Source organism: Ranitomeya variabilis, chromosome 4 (genome assembly GCF_051348905.1).
Source record: "Ranitomeya variabilis isolate aRanVar5 chromosome 4, aRanVar5.hap1, whole genome shotgun sequence".
Classification (NCBI taxonomy): domain Eukaryota; kingdom Metazoa; phylum Chordata; class Amphibia; order Anura; family Dendrobatidae; genus Ranitomeya; species Ranitomeya variabilis.
The window spans coordinates 239,247,936-239,269,700 of record NC_135235.1 but is presented as its reverse complement, the minus strand read 5'-3'; the positions used below and the strand labels follow the sequence as shown (position 1 = coordinate 239,269,700).

The following is a 21,765-nucleotide window of genomic DNA, read 5'->3' as shown; positions in this document are numbered from 1 at the left end:
AGTCGCTGTGTGGTCGCTGGGGAGCTGTCACACAGACAGCTCTCTCCAGCGACCAACGATCAGGGGAACGACTTCGGCATCGTTGAAACTGTCTTCAACGATGCCGAAGTCCCCCTGCAGCACCCGGGTAACCAGGGTAAACATCGGGTTACTAAGCGCAGGGCCGCGCTTAGTAACCCGATGTTTACCCTGGTTACCAAAAAAAACAAACAGTAAATACTCGCCTTTCGGTGTCCGTCAGGTCCCTTGCCATCTACTTCCTGCTCTGACTGAGTGCCGCCGTACAGTGAGAGCAGAGCGCAGCGGTGACGTCACTGCTGTGCTGTGCTCTCACTGTACGGCGGCACTCAGTCAGAGCAAGAAGCAGACGGCAAGGGACCTGACGGACATCAGATGGTGAGTATGTACTGTTTGTTTTTTTTTTTACATTTACGCTGGTAACCAGGGTAAACATCGGGTTACTAAGCGCGGCCCTGCGCTTAGTAACCCGATGTTTACCCTGGTTACCAGTGAAGACATCGCTGGATCGGTGTCACACACACCGATTCAGCGATGTCAGCGGGACCTCAACGACCAAAAAACGGTCCAGGCCATTCCGACACGACCAGCGATCTCACAGCAGGGGCCTGGTCGCTGGTACGTGTCACACATAGCGAGATCGCTACTGAGGTCGCTGTTGCGTCACAAAACTTGTGACTCAGCAGCGATCTCGCTAGCGATCTCGCTATGTGAGACGGGGCCTTAACAGGCAGATGATTTCTCCAGAATGAGCGTCGAATCATCTACTATATAATTGTCTAAGGGGTGCTTCCGTCTTTCTGTCTGTCCTTCTGTCTGTCTGCAACTTCAGTCACGGAAATCTCGCGTCACTGATTGGTCTTGCCAGCTGCCTGTCCTGGCTGCCGCGACCAATCAGCGACGGGCACAGTCCGATTAGTCTCTCCCTACTTCCGTCCAGTCAGTGCCCGTTCCATACTCCTCTCCAGTAAGTTCTCACACAGGGTTAATGGCAGCGGTAACGGACCGCGTTATGCCGCGGTGTAACGCACTCCGTTAACGCTGCTATTAACCCTGTGTGGCCAACTTTTTACTATTGATGCTGCCTATGCAGCATCAATAGTAAAAAGATCTAATGTTAAAAATATTAAAAAAAAACAAAAAACCTGCTATTCTCACCTTCCGTCATCCGCCGAGGCGCGCGCGGCTGCTGCCAGCTTCCGTTCCCAGAGATGCATTGCCAGATTACCCAGAAGACTTAGCGGTTTCGCGAGACCGCTACGTCATCTGGATAATTTCGCAATGCATCCTGGGAACGGAAGCTGGCGGCAGCCGCGCACGCATCGACAGAGCTTCGCTGGATGGCGGAGGGTGAGTGTATAACTATTTTTATTTTAATTATTTTTTTTAACAGGGATATGGTGCCCATACTGCTAAATACTACGTGGGCAGTGTTATATACTACATGGGCTGTGTTATATGCTACGTAGCTGTGCTATATACTACATGGCTGCTATATACTACGTGGGCAGTGTTATATACTACGTGGCTGTGCTATATACTACGTGGGCTGTGTTATATACTACATGGCTGCTATATACTATGTGGGCTGTGTTATATACTGCGTGGGCAGTGTTATATACTACGTGGGCTGCGTTATATACTACATGGCTGCTATATACTATGTGGCCAGTGTTATATACTATGTAGGCTGCGTTATATACTACATGGCTGCTATATACTATGTGGGCTGTTTTATATACTGCGTGGGCTGTTTTATATACTGCGTGGGCTGTTTTATATACTGCGTGGGCTGTTTTTATATACTGCGTGGGCTGTTTTTATATACTGCGTGGGCTGTTATATACTGCGTGGGCTGTGTTATATACTGCGTGGGCTGTGTTATATACTGCGTGGGCTGTGTTATATACTGCGTGGGCTGTGTTATATACTGCGTGGGCTGTGTTATATACTGCGTGGGCTGTTATATACTGCGTGGCTGCTATATACTACATGGGCAATGTTATATACTGCGTGGCCACTGTTATATACTGCGTGGCCTGTATTAACTCATCGGGTATTCTAGAATATGTCATGGCCTGTGCTGTATACTATGTGGCTGCTATATACATACTGTACATACATTATAATCCAAGGTGGACTTAAATCCCATTAGCCGCAAGAAGAGAACCACATAATAAAAGGCAAATCTTTATTCAGTAATGAAAATTTAAAAACAACAAGACCGAATGATATAATATGACAGTGTCCTGAAAGAGAATAACCTACCTACTATTCTATACCAATAATGGCTACCTTAACCTGCAGTGGAAATATATCTGTACATGTGGGAAAGCCTAATGCCATATACCCATATATACACGGCTAGAAATGACATTATCCCCAGGAAGAAGCTTTGGGCGAAACGCGCGTCAGGGCGCACGAGGGAGAAATGACCTGACCTTATCCTCCGCACTATCCTGTTTATGTGGATATTGATTGTTTCATACTTTGTTATTTAGTAGGGGTATTATAGCCGCATACTTTTGGCTGGTGATTTATCATATGGATGGGGATATAATGTGTTTGTGGAATATCATTGCCACCTCCGTATTTTCATATATTGGATAATATCATTTCTAGCCGTGTATATATAGGTTTATGGCATTAGGCTTTCCCACAGTAATATGTACACATATATTTCCACTGCAGGTTAAGGCAGCCATTATTGCTATAGAATAGTAGGTAGGTTATTCTCTTTCAGGACACTGTCATATTATATAATTCGGTCTTGTTGTTTTTAAATTTTCATTACTAAATAAAGATTTATTTGCCTTTTATTATGTGGTTCTGTTCTTGCGGCTAATGGGATTTAAGTCCGCCTTGGATTATATAGTATTTTGAAGTGCCATTATTGTTTACTAAGGACTTTTTTGTGAGGGAAGTAATACATACATACATATTCTAGAATACCTGATGCGTTAGAATCTGGCCACCATCTAGTTTATTCATATTTACATCGTGCAGAACCTGTGACGTTACTCTCGGCATCACATTTCCTTGTAACGGTTATAGTCCGTCGACAATCACAGCTATAAGAATCCATCGATCGGGCAATCGCCCAGTGTAAAAAAAAAAAAAAAAAGACTTTTAATTATATGCATATTTTTAAAGGGAACCTTTCAAGTGAGTCATGCTTCCCACACCATAGACCGTATGAATCTCAGTGTGGCTGCGTTATTAACACCTTCAGAGAGGCACAATTTACAAAAAGCCGACTGTGGCTATGGTAAGGTGATGAGTGTGAGGTAGGTCCCGGTGGCTTCTACCCACCCCAATCTTCTGGCTGACGGTCTCTCTGCGCACACATGGGGAGAGACCGTTAATGTTTGTTTCACACGCACTCCATATCCCTCAGATAAACGTGCTGATTTCTCTCTCACTTTACTCGATTCTTTTTAGCAATTTCCTTGTCCTTTACTTGTCTTTTTTTTTAAATTCCCTAGATTTTTGTGATCCAATAGTATTTAATAAACTTTTCTACTTTGTAATTAAATACAAGCTATGATTCTTCTGTCCATTATTCAGTCAGCATGAATCAAATGATCAGTCCCTTTTAGGGCATGTAAATAATGAGGGGGGTTTTTTACGACTTTTTGGAGCTGAAACTGAGAGGAAACTCTACAAATCCTCATTTAAAAAAAAACAGAAACCCTGAAACTTGGGTGTTTCAGCTCAATTTCTGCTCCAAAAACTCCTGAAAATGACAGCACAGCCGCTGCACTCACACTCAGATAATGGTCCTAAATATTCTCTGGATTTTCTTCATTGTTTTTCTATGTCTCATGCGCTAAATATATTATTTTTTATTAGTAACTTACACTGCTGCTCTCCTTACTATTTTTATAACAAGATGAGTACTGCCAAATATTCTATTGGGGTATCAACCTCGTACTCCCCTCTTTAGGTAGATCAGGTCTACTACATACCGTGACCCTTCACTGCAGCTCCGGACTCTGACCCTTCAGACCAGTTTGTGAAAGTAACGGAATAATGACAAGTCGTTAACCCTAATTTTGGCGATAGATGCTATTTATCATCTCAGGTGTCTTCTGTAGATGTATGTATGTGATGGTCGGCTGTGAGGGTGGTGGCACTGACGGAGGTTGTGTTATTACAGCAGTGATTCCAGCAGCACCTCCAGTGATGAGTCTCCTGCCAGGTCCGTGCAGTCTGCAGCTGTCCCCGCACCTCCTTCCCAGCCAATCTTACCTATGGATAAAGATGAACCTCGCAAGAGTTTTGGCATCAAAGTTCAGAATCTCCCTGTGCGCTCGACAGGTAGAGTATGTGGGAAAGTCCATTATGTCCACAGGTCTCGGATGAATCCTAGCACTGACCTTTTCCCTAAGTTATGAAAATCCATTTAGATTTATCTTTTGTCTCTAGATTCAAGCCTTAAAGATGGACTTTTTCACGAGTTTAAGAAGTACGGTAAAGTCACTTCAGTGCAGATACACGGTGTATCCGAGGAGCGATACGGTCTGGTCTTTTTCAGGCAGCAGGAAGATCAAGAAAAAGCACTTAACGCATCAAAAGGCAAACTCTTCTTTGGCATGCAGATAGAAGTAACCGCATGGGTAGGACCAGGTACGTTGTCACATCATCCATGAATGAATGAACGTGGGTGCGAACCTGTGTGGAAATATAATCTGTCACAGTAAAAGAAAAAAGGAAGGCTCTCACTGTTACCAAAAGCGGAAGTCTTTATTTCATGGATAAAAAAAGCACAGGCTCGGGAGTAATGCAGAGAGTGCGGACAACGGCCGTTTCGCGCTTCAGCAGGTCCTAAACACGAAACGGCCGTTGTCCGCACTCTCTGCATTACTCCCGAGCCTGGGCTTTTTTATCCTTGAAATAAAGACTTCCACTTTTGGTAACGGTGAGTGCCTTCCCTTTTTGTTTTTCTGTGCCATTGGACTCTATTCATACAGGATTGAGCACCCGTTCCTTGGGGTGTGTGGCGTTAGTATTGTGTGTGAATGGTCTCTGTAGACTTGTTCAAGAGACCACGGTGGTGCAGCAGTGCCGAATTTGCTTTTCTCTGTGTTTGAAATATAATCTGTGTTCACTGACAGAGAAATCACAAGCCTGTACTGTGTTTCTTCCAGAAACAGAAAGTGAGAATGAGTTCCGGCCTCTTGATGAGCGAATAGATGAGTTTCACCCCAAGGCCACCAGGACTCTCTTCATCGGTAACTTGGAGAAAACCACCACCCACCTGGATCTACACAACGTGTTCCAGAGATTTGGGGAGATTGTGGTAGGTGCTCATCGGCGGCTTCTGACAACTCTTTTATTTTCTTATATTTTGTAGCGTCATCGCTGTAGATGAGGGGTTTACCTCATAATCGATTGACACGTGATTATTTGATTTGTTCTCATCGTAATGTGCAAGACATGTGTGATCTCAGGAAATCCTACGATCTGTTGTAGATGAGGGCGTCTGATGTTCCAGATTAGTATTGGGAGCCCTGTGTAGTTCCCTACGTGTGCCCATGTGTTAGTTCTCTGGCTTTTGTGCACACATCGCAGGTTGTGCTTTCACGCCACTTCTGCCCTATTGATCTTACTTGTATTCTTCTCCTCTGCTGTCCAGGATATCGACGTTAAGAAGGTGAACGGTGTCCCTCAGTATGCCTTCCTGCAGTACTGCGATATCACAAGCGTCTGTAAAGCCATTAAGAAGATGGATGGAGAGTACCTGGGAAACAACCGGTTGAAGGTATACAGTTTAGAGTGAATTGGCGTCGGTCCCCAGAAATAAAACCAGCCCCAGTAGTTGGGCCGTGCGACAATATGGGCCATGTACGAACCCGTCAGTATGGCGCCTCTTGTTCAGTAAATGATGGAAGAACCTGTAATCGCAGCATAAGAGGCCTGAATAGAAAAGGTCCATCGTGATGACAGCACTCCTCCATTTAGATATGTACACGCCTCGTAAGCCTTACATTTCGCCATATTTATCATTCACAGCTCGGCTTTGGGAAAAGTATGCCCACCAACTGCGTGTGGATAGATGGCCTGTCCTCCAGTGTCACAGAGCAGTATTTAACTCGCCATTTTAGCCGCTATGGACCTGTGCTTAAGGTACGTTACACAACACACTTTCGATGATGATGTCCGTGTTAATCCTGCATCTTCTTATATTCTTTCCTGTCCTTTCATCCTTTTAATTACAATTACATATATTGTCAGACATCATTTCCTTTTAATCAGAAGACAACCCTAAATTGTGATCTGTAATGCGCTGGTCTGACCGTATTTGTAATAGTCATGTAATAGTCCACATCCGGGATCAGAGCCTGCACCATCTGTATTGCCGGTACTGTGTGAGCTTCGCTTGTCCCTGACAGCAGTTTGTGGAGAGGGTGCAGTATACATTGTACATCCACATATTCATTCACTCCTCTCTACAAGCCCACAGCTGTCTTACCAGTAACAATAACCACTAAGGATTTATATGGAATACATTGCATATCTTAAAGAGCTCCACAGCTCAACCTTTAGACCCGGAGACAAAACTTTAGCAAATTTAGACCTCTCATCATCAAGTCAATAATGGATTCTATTTTACTGCGTGGGATACGAGATGGCCATTAAATCAGAATCCACATTGAAACGAGACGAGATGAACGATGATCTTTTACCAAGTCCCCAGTGGACGCGGCTCTTATGTTTCCTTGTTTTTGTTTTTTTTCCCTGACAGGTGGTGTATGATCGCTTAAAAGGCATGGCCCTGATTCTCTACAATGAGATTGAATTTGCCCAAGCAGCTGTAAAAGAGACCAAGGGGAGGAAGATTGGTGGGAATGTCGTTAAGGTGTGCAGAGACCACCTTAATAAGTGCATCAAAATTTAAATCCTGAAATTAGTAGGATTTTCTATAAAGTTTTAATATTGTTAAACCCAGGGGATTGCTGGAAAGCTGCTGAATAAGCTCAGCTTTCCCAGAGCCTTTAGGCTGACGTGAAGCATTTAGTAGCGGAGCGCCGGTCTTGTGTCTCTGAGCATCTTGTTGTCATTTCTTTAAACCTCTTGTTACTGGTAAGCAGTTAATGCTCTACACTAAGGTAACCCTGATCATGTGCTGGGGAGAAGATGATCCAACTTCTGTCCTGGGTGTCATGGTTTTTCTCTTTACCTTTCTGTGGTTGGTCAGTGAAATGTGCTGGATCTTTTGATCTAGCAGTCCCCATACTATGTATAGGCTCACACACACTGCCGTTATACATTCTCAGTGTCTGGAAACCCTGCCTATACCATCCCATTTCCACTTTCCCTATAGTTCTGTCCTTCCTCCTGTTATGTCTTCTTGTGGCGAACTAATGGTGACATGGTAGCTGCTTCCATCACTGGTGCCGTGTAGAGCTCCCTTAGTACAGAAAGAAAACATTAGTATTTTTCATGCAACTGTAGTTTTTCTTTATATTGATTATGAACATTTGTAACGTGAGCTTTAAGTGTAATTGAAGAATGTCTCATTGCCTAATGAAGTGCCCACAAGTAGTGATAGTACTGACATGAGCTAATAATTGTGTATGATGCAGAACTAATGTTACTGCCGCCTGAGCGTCCTGCAGCCATGCAATCTGCAGACTTCTATCTGTAATCATGCATCTGGCACTGCGGCCATTTCTGTAGACTATAACAGACTATAGTAGATCTATTCTGTGCAGGGAAATTAATGATAGATTTCTTTTTTTTCTTTAGGTGGATTTTGCAAACCAAGAAAGCCAGTTGGCTTTTTATGGTTCCATGGAGTCTTCAGGGCAAGACATTCGGGACATCTATGAAATAATATCGGAGAGAAGGTGAGTTTTCTCTTCTTGTTGAAAAGACCTCATTTCTCAATCACTATCAGGTTTAAATGGTTTATGTAAGATTACTTTAGCAATGTGGTCTGTTCAGTGTTTTCAGGTTGGATATTCAGGGCTATCATGCTGTCTTTGTTTCTTTCCAGGAGTGATGATACCCGAAGGGGATCATTCCATGAATTAACTACCACGGAGCGCACTTACTATGATAGTGCCCGGACTACTGGGACATACCAGGAGGAAACGAGGAGAGAGTACCCTGCACGGAGCAGAGAATTCTTCCCAGACTGGGAATCCTACCAGGGCGATTATTATGAGCAGCGATACTACGATGAGTCAAGAGAATATAGAGATTTTAGGGATCCGTACGAACAGGACATCCGGGAATACAGTTACAGACGAGAAAGAGAACGGGAACGAGAGCGCTTTGAGACAGATCGAGAGCGAGATGGTGAGCGGAGACAGACAGAACGTAGCCAAAGTCCAACCCATTCAAGAAGACCTCAGAGTCCTGCTGCCTCCCCATCACAGTCTGAAAGAATTACCAGCGACCCAGAGCGGAGAATTTACAGCCGCTCATCCGACCGCAGTGGAAGTTGTAGTTCTGTCTCGCCTTCAAGGTTTGACAAAGTCGACAAAGCTAGGACTGAACGCTATATAAAAAGTGAAAAACTAGAAAAGGAGCGCACGTTTGATTCAGATCGACCTGATAAAGAGAAACGACTACTGCGTAAGGAAAAGACTGAGAAAGGTGAAAAAGACAAATCCGAGAGGTCAAAACGAAAGTCCAAAAACCACTCAACAAGTTCCCAGTCTTCTGAAACAGATCAAGACAATGAAAAAGAGCCCAGCTTAGAGAAACAAAAAGGGAGTACTAAGCAGCTGTCCAAAGAGAAAAACGACAAGGAGTGCACCTCGAAAAATCGACTGGACCTTATGCCTTGTGTGGTTCTGACGAGAGTGAATGAAAAGGAAGGGAAGGTCTTTGATACTCCTGCAATAGATAAGGCTTCAAAAAACAAGCTGGATGGTGAAACTATAAAGTCCCCTTCATCAGATCAGAAAATTCAGATGATCAGACTAGAGCCACCGAAGTTTGAGCAAATTAAAGCTGAATCCTCAAGAACGAAGTTGCCAAAAGAGAAGTTACTTTCCAGCCACATTGAAGTCGTGGACAAAGAGGGCAAACAGAAACTAAAAAAGCACTTAAAGTCTGAACAGCCTGCAGAGGTGACCATGTCTGCAGACCTAGACAAGTTAGAGGCCCGTAAACGACGCTTCGCTGATGCCAATTTAAAATGTGAACGACAAAAACTGGACGTTCGAAGGAGTAACCAAGAAGAAGAGGATGGTCGCTTAGGCTCAAGGAAACCACTCGAGCCTGTGTCTTCAAGAGACTTTTCCATAGGTCGGGAGGTCGATTTTGAAAGGAAAGGTTCCAGGAAAGATCTTTTAAAGAGAGAAAGTCGAAAAAACAAATCTGAACGTCTGTTCACCATTCACAGCCCCAAGGATGGGCAGGATCTGTTGTCTGTTGGGGTCCCTGGTCGGTCTAATACAGATCTGCAGTTTCGTTCAGGAGAATCTGGAGATTTAGGAGAATTTGACTCCCTGGAACAAGTTCCTAAAAAGATGACCTTCCTGAAAAACATTCAGAGACATGCATTATTGTCAGAAGATAATGATAAGGACTCCACTAAAGATGACAGAAAAATGTACATCCATCTGTCCCGAGAAATGGCAGGCATGGAAAGGTCTGAAACAGAAGAAAAACTTGCAATTGACATTGATCACACTCAGAGCTACAGGAAACAGATGGAGCAAAACCGCAAACTAAAGCAGCAGATGGAACTCGAGATCCTAAAGTCCGAAAAGTTCAGAAGTCCAAACAAAGAAGCAGAGGAATATGAAAGGCGCAGCCTAGTGCATGAGGTAGGGAAACCTCCTCAAGATGTCACTGATGACTCCCCTCCAACTAAAAAAAAAAAGAATGATCATCTGGATTATGAGATCATCACCAAGCCAGAAAGACACTATAGAAGTTCTCGCCAGATAAGCGATGAGCCTGAGAGAATGGCTTGTTCTCCCAGGATGCGACCTTTCGGATTTAATGAGGATGATTATACAGTTGTCTCACCAAGGTTAATACCTATCAAAGAATTCAAAGAGTCTCCCCATGTGGACGAGAAGAACGCATTTCCCAATGTGACTTACAAAGATGAACATTTGAAGTTGCTATCTAGTGAATCTGTCAAGAAGGAAAGTATTACTGATCCTTCCAAGGGCAAAATCATTGCTAGCCCCGAAGAAGAATATAGCAAGTGGGATAATCACCTGAAACAAGAGAGTAACCGAGTGGACATCAGCTTTCCCAGTAACATTATAAAGAGAGAGTCCATTCGAAAGCGTCCCCGAGACCTGGAACCCGGGGAGGTCCCATCAGACTCTGATGAGGATGGTGATCTAAAACCGGCTTCCCCTAAAGTCTCCTCTTTGTTGGATGGATCCAGGTTTTCTTTTTTATTACGGGACGGAGAAGATAAGTTAAGAGACAAGGAAGAACGTTTATCTGGTTCATTGGAAAGAAATAAGTTTTATTCTTTTGCTTTAGATAAAACCATCACCCCGGATACAAAAGCCTTGTTAGAAAGGGCAAAATCTCTCTCCTCTTCTCGTGAAGAAAATTGGTCTTTTTTAGACTGGGATTCCAGATTTGCAAATTTTCGCAGTAATAAAGGTAAGGAGAAAGTTGACTCTGCTCCCAGACCTATACCATCGTGGTACATGAAGAAAAAGAAAATAAAGACCGATTCTGATGGTAAATCGGATGACAAGAAGGAGGACCACAAGGAGGAAGAGCAGGAAAAGCAAGAACTCTTTGCCTCTCGTTTTCTTCACAGTTCAATATTTGAGCAAGACTCAAAAAGACTCCAGCATCTGGAAAGAAAAGACGACGATTCGGATGTAGGCGTGTTTCGTCCTTATGGCAGACAGCTTTCTTCTGACGGGATCAGTTACTCTTCAGATCTTGTACAAGAGCCCGTGGTCCTGTTTCACAGTCGATTTGTTGAGCTCACAAAGATGCAGCAGAAAGAGAAAGAAAAAGAGCAAAAGCCGAAAGAAGTAGAAAAAATTGAAGAAAAAGAGATTAGACCAAAAACTCCCGAGTCTTCTCCAGAACGCAAAGAACGAGAGATTAAATCACCAGTGTCGGTTGTGCCAACACCAGCAACACTTCCACCACAAGAGCATACAATGCCAATCCAAGAAAAGGTCACTGCTGACAAAACGCCACCACAACCTCCGGAGATGGTGGAGGAGAAACCAGCTGAACCTTGTGAACCAGCTGCTGAGGAAGCCAAACCTCCCAGCGTGGTCATCCCTGTTCTTGCACCAGTCCACCCACCATCCCCAGTGGACGTTAATCTAGTTGTTGAAGAAGCTGAGGTACCAGATGTGATCACACCTCAAGCACCACAAGTCCCAGAACAGTTGACGAGCGTAGAACTGCCTTCCTGCTTGGATACAAAACCACCTACACCAGGAGCTTCATTCTCTGAGGTCAGCTCCGACCCAGTCACCGACCTGAAAAATGATTCACCTACTGTTTCTCCCCCCAAGACTGAGAAAAAGATAGAAGAATCTGTTGAGATCTTTGAAGAAAAGACTGCTGCATTAACTAGTGTTGAAACAGACGTATGCCAGAAATCGGAGCCTGCCCCAGATGAAGCTGAGCCTCTTATTCCTGAAAATGACACGGAAGTAGAAGCTCCTAATGCAGTAAAAAATAAAAAGGCCCCTAAAGGCAAAAGGTCAACCGCTTCAGATAAACCGGCCACTAGAAAAAGTGTGAGGATTGACCGTGAGAAGCGTAACAGGTCCTCATCCCCACGCGGAGAGCCCCAGAAACACCATGAAATGAAAAGTGAACACGAAAGAGGTTCGAGAAGTTGTGCAAAATCTCCCAGTGCCGTCCCAGAACCGGACGTCTCAGAACCATCTCTTCCCCGAACACGAAGAAATGTTAGATCTGTTTATGCCACCACAGGCGACAATGACGGAGTATCTTCAGTCAGAGAGTCCACAGAGACATCCCGATATACAAGAAAGAAACAAGAAAAAGATGCTGCAGAACCTCCAGCTACTGCTCCTCCCACCCCAAGAAGAGGACGGCCACCTAAGGTTCGCAAGAAAACCATCGATGATGTGTCTCCTATCAAAGCAGAGACAATAAAGCAAGAGAACGAGGAGCCTGACATTAAAGAAGCAACTGAAAATGCCAAACCGGTAGAGGGATGGCGGTCTCCACGATCTCAAAAACTCTCTCATTCTCCTCTATCCAGCAGTCAACAGGGTAAAAAGAGTAAAAGTGACTCTGCAGCACAGGCCCAGGAGAGTTCAGCAGAAACCAATGAAGATGGTAATGAAAAAGCAGAACCGCAGGAGGATGAGGCTGGTAAGACCAGACTAGAAAAAGAAGAAACCAGGGGCGATAATCCAGATCCAAAAGATGTGGAGCCAGAGAAATGTCCAACCGAGAAACCATTTACTGAATTGCCTGACAAAAAGATATCCTTGCTAGAGAAGGCTTCGAAACCTAAAGTTGGAAGACCTAAAAATCCCAAAAATATTCCTCACTTAAAGAAGGTAGAAATTCGTCTCAATGCGGTTGATGTGAAGGACGCTCTGAGGCCTCACAACGATACAGAGTCCACGGTTGTTTCTCCTTTAAAAGTCAAAAGTCCACAGAAAGAAGATATTGCCTCTCCGCCTTTCACAAATCCACCAGAATCTGAGTTCCCTGAAATTATTGACAAAGAAACAGTGGTAGAATCCAAGATTTCATCTGAAGCCGTGCAGCTGGCACGACAAATAGAATTGGAGCAAGCAGTAGAAAATATTGAGAAGATCACCGAAACTTCTGCCATTCCCTCCTATAAAGACCCCCAAAGTGGAGGAGTATCAGAGACTCGCCCAGAAGAAGAGGGGGATAAACCTGCGCATCAGGCCAATGAAACCGAATTGGCCGCTGCCATTGGGTCCATTATATGTGACATTTCTACTGACGCTGAAAGCTTTCCTCCTGCTCCACCATACCCTCCAGAACGGGAAGCTGAGATTCCTCCTGAATCTACGACTGCTCCTGCTACCACCCAGCCAGATGACCTGCAGCCTGAGACCGATCAATCGGTGAACCTCTTACAGAGCAATGCGCCCCCCACTTCTGGCAGTACAGCCCCTGCACCTGACGTAACTGAGCCAACAGAATCGATGGAGAACAAACAACCAGAAGTTACTTTCACAGAGTCTTCAAATTCTGCCAAAGAAACCGAAACACTGCGGGAATTTCCTCCGAAACAAAAGGGTCGTAACAAGGGCAAGAGAAGGCGAAAAGCTGGCAAGAGCCGTGACACCGTAGACAGCAACGTGTTTGTACGTGAGAATATTCAAAGCAAATCTCCTGTAAAAGATGAAAAGGTTTCTTCAGACGAAGGTCAAAAGGGACAACCAGGAGAAGAGTCTGCATCCTCAATCCCTCATAATCCTGCCATGGACACAAGCCTGAATTCCTCCTCTGACACAGTTTCCAAGGAAGGAGATGAGGAATTTAAAGATGAAGAGATATCGGGCACTACGAATATGAGCGATTCACCCCAAACTCTCTACATCGATGATGTCAGTCAGAGCAGCTTCAAACTACGCTCCAGTACCGAAAGTGCCCCCGTTACCCCACCCAGCGTGCCCACTACTGTTCTGTCCGCCACCACTGGGAAAGCTGGTGCTCCAGTGTCTGCTGCCCCTCTGGCACATTCATCTCCAGCCATCCTATCCGACTGGATAGTTAGGCATGAGGAGAATTCTTCCATCTCTACTCCTCCTCCTGCGTTACCTCCTGATACAAAGGCATCTGATGTGGATACAAGCTCCAGCACCCTAAGGAAGATACTAATGGAGCCAAAATATGTGTCCGCTCCCAGCAACACCACCAGTATCGTTACAGCCGCCATCTCCGAGCCTCTCCCTGCATCACATGTAGAAGAACATTCCCCTCCGCCTGTGGAAGCAATCAAGCCAGTGTCCGAAGAAATATCAGCCGTTCCTCTAGCCAACACTGTTGTCCAACCAGCTGCAGAGGCCCCAGCTTTTCAAGATAAGGGGCTAATAGTTCCCCATAAGACCACCTCTGTTATCAGTAGGATACCTCCCAGCTTTGATCCTGATGATTTAACAAGGAGAACGCTGCCAAAGCATGCACAACATCAGCCCGCTCCACCGTGCATCCCATCTCAGAAGATCAAAGGGAGACAAAACGCTAATGATGGACGGGCCTCTATCAAGCAGACCGTGACCGTGATAGAGGAGCGACCCACAGAAGCCGGGCCAAGTTCTGGACTCCGAGTGAACACCTCACAGGGAGTGATGCTATTGAGCTACTCTGGCCAGAAAACTGAGGGGCCCCAGCGAATCAGTGCAAAAATCAGCCAGATTCCCCCAGCCAGTGCTGTGGATATAGAGATCCAGCAGTCCGTGTCAAAGTCCCAAATCAAACAGGAACCACTCACTCCATCGCAGATGTTGCCAAAAGCGCCTCCGACTCCCTCCGTCTACCAGTACAATGCATCACCAGTCATCTCAAGCATAAAGCAGGAGAAACCAGAACCGATCCACATCAGTGTTCCGAATACTTCCTCGCAGACCGGAGCAGTGAAAGTACTTACCCAAAATGCCGCACCAGTCCTGATGCACAGCCAGATGCTGCCCGGTCAGATGGGGCCTTCTGGTAAAAAGATGTCGGAAGTGTTGGAGTCTAAAGTGCTTCACACGACGAACATGAGCCCCCACCATTCTTCACTACCAAGCAAGATCCCACCAGAGGCAAATCATGTGACATCTGGATCTAACACATCAATAGACCGGGCCCTACCACACCTAAATATTAAGCAGGAGCCGCATTCACCTTGTTCTGCCGGCCATTCTCCGTCTCCATTTGCCAGGTCCTGTCACCCCAGTGTTACAGCTTCTTCTGCCTTAACTAACAACGCCTCCGGTATGCTGGGACCTGGAATACCAGTTCCTCCATACATCCCGAGCATGCACCCAGAACAGACCGTCATTATGCCACCACACAGCGTGACGCAGCCCGTGTCTCTGGGGCACTTATCCCAAGGTGATGTGAGAATCAATACCCCACCACTGCAGGCCATACAGTATGGCATCCGGCCAGAAGCTCTTCACTCTCCTAGAGCTGCCATGCAGCCTCAGATGGATGTGCGACCTCAGAGGTCTAGCACGCCACAGCCAGCAACTATACGAGAAGTGGTCCACCCCACAATGTCTTCCAAGCACGCTGCAGACGAGGAGATACGTTACCACCATACTGTTGGCAGAGGTTCAGCTCATGTCCAGCCTGAGGTCCTGGTTATGCAGCATGAATACCGCATGCCCACCCCAGGGATGCGTCTGGATCCGTACAGCGTGCCACAAGACATGATGTTGTCTCGCGATGTCCGCATGATGATGCACATCTCTGCTGTTGGTGAACACCATCAAGAGTCCAGACGATCCCGGACCCCTGAAGGTCCAGTGAAGACCCCTCCGGCCAGCAAAACGCCTCAGCCTGTGAAGGACTTGGCCAAACAACCTGATGTCAAACTGTCTCATTCCCAGCACAACGATGCCATGATGCGGAGCGGCTTGAGCTTATCTCAGCCAGTGGTAGTGTCGCACGGTGTGCCTCTCATCCATCCCTCCGGGAGCTCATTTCATGACTATCGCCCGGTGTACACGGACATCCGGAACTATCACCCTGCGGCTCCGCTGCCACATCCTCCGTTCTCTGGTGCCTCGGCCATGGGCCTGCAGTCACGTAGTATGACCCCATCCCAGGTGAGAGCGTGTATAGGGATATCCGCACATGTTATGACATGAGGGAGAGAAAAAAGAAATACTCTAGTGATGCATACATCTAAAATAAAAAAAGCTTTTATTAATGTACAGACTTAAAAATATGTATAAAATATCAATGAAACCAACTGAACCGCACACAGATGCAAACATGGGCCAAGTTGACCTACCAAAAGGAAGACATAACTGCATAATTCCTGCCTAGAAAGATGCCTATAAGGTGATTTTAGTTACGTATGAAAAAAACGTTCATAGACTATTCTCAGCCAAAGCTGTATTAAGCTAAAATGCCTAGAGTGAGATAAGGTGTCATGTGGGCCCAAAGTATGCGATGCAGCGGAAAACATGTCGCTCATGATGACCCATGGCTCATGTAGCCCAGACACCTGTATCGCTGTAGGTTACAGCTTCATCAGGGGAGTGACTGTAATAACCTTACAAGCATCTTTATATACCTGCTGTAGTCTTTTCTTGTGTCTATTTACTGTTGGATAACTGGATACATCTGGCTGCCGCTATTTGTGATTACTATTAATTATTACAATATTAGATTTACCGTACATACTTGAGTATAAAGCGAGCTTTTCAGCACAGTTTAGGCTACGTTCACATTTGCGTTGTGCGCCGCAGCGTCGGCGACGCAACGCACAACGCAAATGTGAACGCATGCACAACGCAGCGTTTTGTGACGCATGCATCCTTTTTTTGCTTGATTTTGGACGCACAAAAAATGCAACTTGCTGCGTCCTGTGCGCCCTGACGCGTGCGCCGCAGCGACGCATGCGTCACAAAACGCAAATGCAACGCATGTCCATGCGTCCCCATGTTAAATATAGGGGTGCATGACGCATGCGGCGACGCAGCGGCGCCCGATGCTGCGTCGCACAACGCTAATGTGAACGTAGCCTAAGTGAGCAGCGAGGGCGCGCAGGTTGGGAAGTAGGATTTTTTTTTTTTTGCTTTTCTCATGGGAGCCATACATACAATGATGGGGTATGAGGAGCCATGCAGACAAGGATGGGGGGAGGAGCCATACAGACAAGGGTGGGGATGAGGAGCCCTGCAGACAAGGATGGGGAAGAGGAGCCATGCAGACAAGGATGGGGGCAGGAGCCATGCAGAGAAGGCTGGGGATGAGGGGACAATGCAGACAAGGGTGGGGATGAGGAGCCGTGCAGACAAGGGTGGGGATGAGGAGCCGTGCAGACAAGGGTGGGGATGAGGAGCCGTGCAGACAAGGGTGGTGATGAGGAGCCATGCAGAGAAGGCTGGGGATGAGGGGGCAATGCATACCTGGCTTATACTAGAGTCAATACGTTTTCCCAGTTTTCCGTGGCAGTGTTAGATGCCTCGGCTTATCCTCGGGTCGGATTATACATGAATAAATACGTATTAGAATACACAGATGCACCAAATAAAAATTAAACCAATAATAATAGAAGTTAAAATTCAATAAAATATATATTGTGTATCGGTGCTCTGTGAAAAGTAGTGACTAAACACTCGAGTATGAAACGACCACCACAGTCAAGACATGGAATGCCAGAATGGAGTTGACCCGCACAGGAGATAGATATAAAATAGCCTTTATTACAGTGAGTGGCAAAACAAGGGTTATATGTACATAAAATTTGCAATAAAATATACAATAAAAACAAGTACGCGATTTACTTTCAGGACAATAGAAAAAAATATAAAATAAAAAAAAATATATATATTTTAACAAGAAAATATAATATATGGTGCCCTCCAATCTTGGTTCGTACAGATAGAGACCTACTTAAAAATATAAAATTGTAAATAAACGGTGACCACCTAAAATTTCAACTCAATAAAAACGCATTAAAGTGCATAAGTGAAAAAATGTATGAATACCATATGGTGGTAGTATGTGGGACTCCAAAATATAAAGGCACACCATTCAATGCGTGCAGAACCACTCATGAAAGCAGCATGTAGCTGCAAAGTGAACACACCGAAAAAAAGTGCTGAGTGCAAAGGAATGATTGGGGTATTCTATCTGTAAATTACCTGTGAGGAGGGACGCCAGGTCCTGACACCGCGCACCCCGACGCGCGTTTCGGAAAACACTTTCCTTCGTCAGGAAGTGTTTTCCGAAACGCGCGTCGGGGTGCGCGGTGTCAGGACCTGGCGTCCCTCCTCACAGGTAATTTACAGATAGAATACCCCAATCATTCCTTTGCACTCAGCACTTTTTTTCGGTGTGTTCACTTTGCAGCTACATGCTGCTTTCATGAGTGGTTCTGCACGCATTGAATGGTGTGCCTTTATATTTTGGAGTCCCACATACTACCACCATATGGTATTCATACATTTTTTCACTTATGCACTTTAATGCGTTTTTATTGAGTTGAAATTTTAGGTGGTCACCGTTTATTTACAATTTTATATTTTTAAGTAGGTCTCTATCTGTACGAACCAAGATTGGAGGGCACCATATATTATATTTTCTTGTTAAAATATATATATTTTTTTTTATTTTATATTTTTTTCTATTGTCCTGAAAGTAAATCGCGTACTTGTTTTTATTGTATATTTTATTGCAAATTTTATGTACATATAACCCTTGTTTTGCCACTCACTGTAATAAAGGCTATTTTATATCTATCTCCTGTGCGGGTCAACTCCATTCTGGCATTCCATGTCTTGACTGTGGTGGTCGTTTCATGAATAAATACGGTATTACATTGGTTTTACATATTGCACCTTATAGTATATTCCAGTCTTTCTGTAGCTCATCTCCAGTATGCCTTGTTCTCACTGGTGTGGGATATCCCATACCATTTCTTTATCCCTTAGGATTATTGGGGTATTATATGGTGACTGCTATATACATTTATGCATGGCTTATAACAATTCTATGTACCATTAATTTAATTACCATATTATGCTGTTATGTCTACCATCTGGTATGTCACCTTGGCCCATGTTTGCATCTGACTGTGCCGCTCAGGTTTTCATTGATATTTTATATATATTTTTATGCTTGTGCACCAGTAAAAGCCGTTTTTATTTTAGGTGTACACGTCACTAGTGTATTTTTTTTTTCCTCCCTTATGTCACATGTTCTGTGATACACAATGCAGTACTCTGTAATGGTTATGTAGGCTGTGCACCCATTTTTGTATGTTCTTATCCGCACATGTTAACACACGGGGCCTTCACTAGTTACAACGGCTGTCTGCATAAGCCTATGTTTCCACAGTCCAGGAGCGCTGCACTTTTGATGCAGCGGATACCCCGCTCCCCCAAAGTGCCGCCCCCTGTTGTAGGCGTGGTAATTCTGGATGTGTTCATTGAACACAGGTGGAATCACCGCATCGTATTAATAGACCGGGATATTTATCTTGTGGAGACTGAGCGTCTCTGCAAGATAAATAGACATGCTGCGGTCTAGAAAGACGCACGGCATGTCCAGATACGCAGGGCCGCCGGATGCGGCCGTGCACGCATAGTAGAGACGGGATTTCATAAAATCCTCTCCAGTATGCTGTAACATCTGGACGCTGCTGATGTACGCAGCGTCCAATCCACAGCAAATCCTGAAGGAATCCTGAACGTGGAAACATAGCCTTAATCTACGCACAGCCAGAAACATGCATATAAGCGAATGACAAAAAATGGCAGAAGCACACAGGTAATCCTGTGTCCTCGTGCCGCAGACTGGTACACCCGATGCAGAGCATTCACCCACACAGACCTCACTTCGGGCACCACCGAACTCAGGACTCATCACTAGTGTTTGAGGATGCTGCTCTTCTAGGTATTATCAAGATTATGTGGGAGACCTCACAGATATTTTTCTTTGAATTTTTCTCTATCTTTTGGCTTTTCCTTCTCTAACACTTGCATGTTTTTCTTCTAGGGAGGTCCTGACAACGAACATTCACACACAAATCCGCCTGTACGAAGCAAGACGCCACAAATCGGCCAAGATCCCAAAGTAGTTCAGCCATCTGTCAGCGAGGCTCATCATGTGGCGCTCAGCAGGCATTCTGGTCAGATGGAGCGGCATCTTCAGAGAGCGGTGGTGGACACCTCACAGACCTCCTATCCTTCTCCTGTTACCATCACTCTGAAACAAGAGCTGCCCTCCCCCCACCAGTCCCAGAAACAGGCCGCCTTCATGTCCTCCACAGCCAGCACCCTCCAAAGGGCCGAAGTCCAGTCTCTGTCCAAACCAGAACCTCCACAAAGATCCGTGGACATGGTGCAGCTGCTGACGGTGAGTCCTTGTCAAAAGTATTCACGCCCTGGGGGGACTGCTCTGTGTTCAACCTTATTACGTCATTAATCTGCAGCATCTTTTATGTTAGCTATGAACCAAATGTGACAAAGTAAAGCACAAACTCCCCTCTGATGTGATATTAGGCGGTTGTAATCCCTCCTGCTGACTGTTACCTCTGATTCTCCGCAGAAATACCCCATCGTGTGGCAGGGCCTCCTGGCGCTGAAGAATGACACAGCAGCGGTACAATTGCACTTTGTGTCTGGGAATAATGTGTTGGCGCACAGGTCTCTCCCGGCCCCGGAGGGAGGACCCCCACTGAGGATAGCCCAACGTATGCGACTCGAGGCCACTCAGCTGGAAGGGGTAGCGCGCCGCATGATGGTGAGTGGTCACATTAGAAAGGATTGGCCTGTGCCTGGTGCTCAGATCACCGGTCACCATTAATGTGCTTTCTGCTCGGTCAGTGCCATATTTAATCTGAAAGAAGTAAAGAGTTGTGTAGACTCAAGGTCCGTTTCTTTCATCCGCGTTTCATCATCCATGTTCAGACTGTGATGCACGGACCGGCCGTACAACTCCTGCCCTGAGCGTGACAGCCTCGTATATCCCCTGTGGCTGCAGAGTTCTTGTCAGGAGATGCCCGGTCGGCCCATGCCTAGCAGTCTGTACGATGAACCCAAAACTGCGATGTGCAAAGCGGCATAAGACTAAAAATCTCTTCCCAATCACTTGGTGACCGAGGAAGTAGATGGCGCTCTGCCAATGCACAAGGTCTCCTGCTCGTCCTGGCAGCAGAACCTGGTGTTGCACCTAGTGCAGATGATCGTACATGCTGATTCTTCCTCTGTGTGCGCAGGTGGAGAGCGACTACTGCTTGTTACTGGCTCTTCCGTGTGGTCGTGACCAGGAGGATGTGGTAAACCAGACGGAATCGCTGAAAGCTGCATTCATCACTTACTTACAGGCAAAGCAGGCGGCTGGCATCATCAATGTGCCCAACCCAGGGTCCAACCAGGTAGAGTGGTCTCCTGTATGATGGTGTGTATGTGTATGTGACGAGTGTACATGCAATCACCACCTCCCCTTCTGTCTCCTTTTACAGCCGGCCTACGTCCTGCAGATTTTCCCACCCTGCGAATTTTCAGAAAGTCACTTGTCTCGTCTCGCACCAGACTTGTTAGCCAGCATCTCCAACATCTCTCCTCATCTAATGATCGTCATTGCATCGGCATGAGACCGCTAGCCGCCACCGCACACCGAACCGTTAAGAAACAAATCGCTGATTGAGTGCCGTGTCCACTCTTCTGCGGAGGACTCGCGGCTCGCTGGACAGAGCGGGCGATGCTGCTTCCCAGATGTTTACATGATGTTTATGGACAAGCTGACACATACAGGTGGCTCGATGCAACGTCACGGAAGATGACCGATTCCACGCCCAGAAAGCACGGTGTCACAAGATGGTGGCTGTGATTTGTGTGCTTGATTTTTATTTTATTTTTTTTAGAAAAAAAAAAGGAAAAAAAAAGAAAAAGCTGAACCTGCCTTTGCACTAAATTAGTGACATGGACCTCTGTACAGCATTCCCCGCCCGTCTACCCCTTCTGCGTGTGTCATATTTTGAGCGACATGCTGTGATATTGAGAAGCCTGGACACAATGGACAAATGAGCAGAAACTTGTGAATATTGGACTCCTGACCGAGCAAAGGCGCAAAGGACATCTGCTAATAATGAGG

At 45.7% G+C, this 21,765-nt stretch overlaps 1 protein-coding gene across 4 annotated transcripts in view; it reads left to right on the top strand.

The window, feature by feature from the left end:
* Positions 1-21,425, top strand: part of SPEN (spen family transcriptional repressor) — an 88,839-nt gene extending 67,414 nt beyond the window's left edge. For 2 of the 4 annotated variants that reach the window (XM_077260419.1, XM_077260422.1), the window contains 12 exons: positions 4,178-4,338; positions 4,447-4,647; positions 5,169-5,320; positions 5,657-5,782; positions 6,034-6,147; positions 6,767-6,880; positions 7,771-7,871; positions 8,021-15,761; positions 19,666-20,025; positions 20,218-20,412; positions 20,888-21,046; positions 21,134-21,425. In XM_077260419.1, coding sequence (XP_077116534.1) covers positions 4,178-4,338; positions 4,447-4,647; positions 5,169-5,320; positions 5,657-5,782; positions 6,034-6,147; positions 6,767-6,880; positions 7,771-7,871; positions 8,021-15,761; positions 19,666-20,025; positions 20,218-20,412; positions 20,888-21,046; positions 21,134-21,265 — 9,556 coding nt within the window. In that variant the 3' untranslated portion in view covers positions 21,266-21,425. The remainder of the gene's footprint in view (positions 1-4,177; positions 4,339-4,446; positions 4,648-5,168; positions 5,321-5,656; positions 5,783-6,033; positions 6,148-6,766; positions 6,881-7,770; positions 7,872-8,020; positions 15,762-19,665; positions 20,026-20,217; positions 20,413-20,887; positions 21,047-21,133) is intronic. The other 2 variants (XM_077260420.1, XM_077260421.1) reach the window with 2 other exon arrangements.
* The last annotated feature ends 340 nt before the right edge of the window (positions 21,426-21,765 follow it).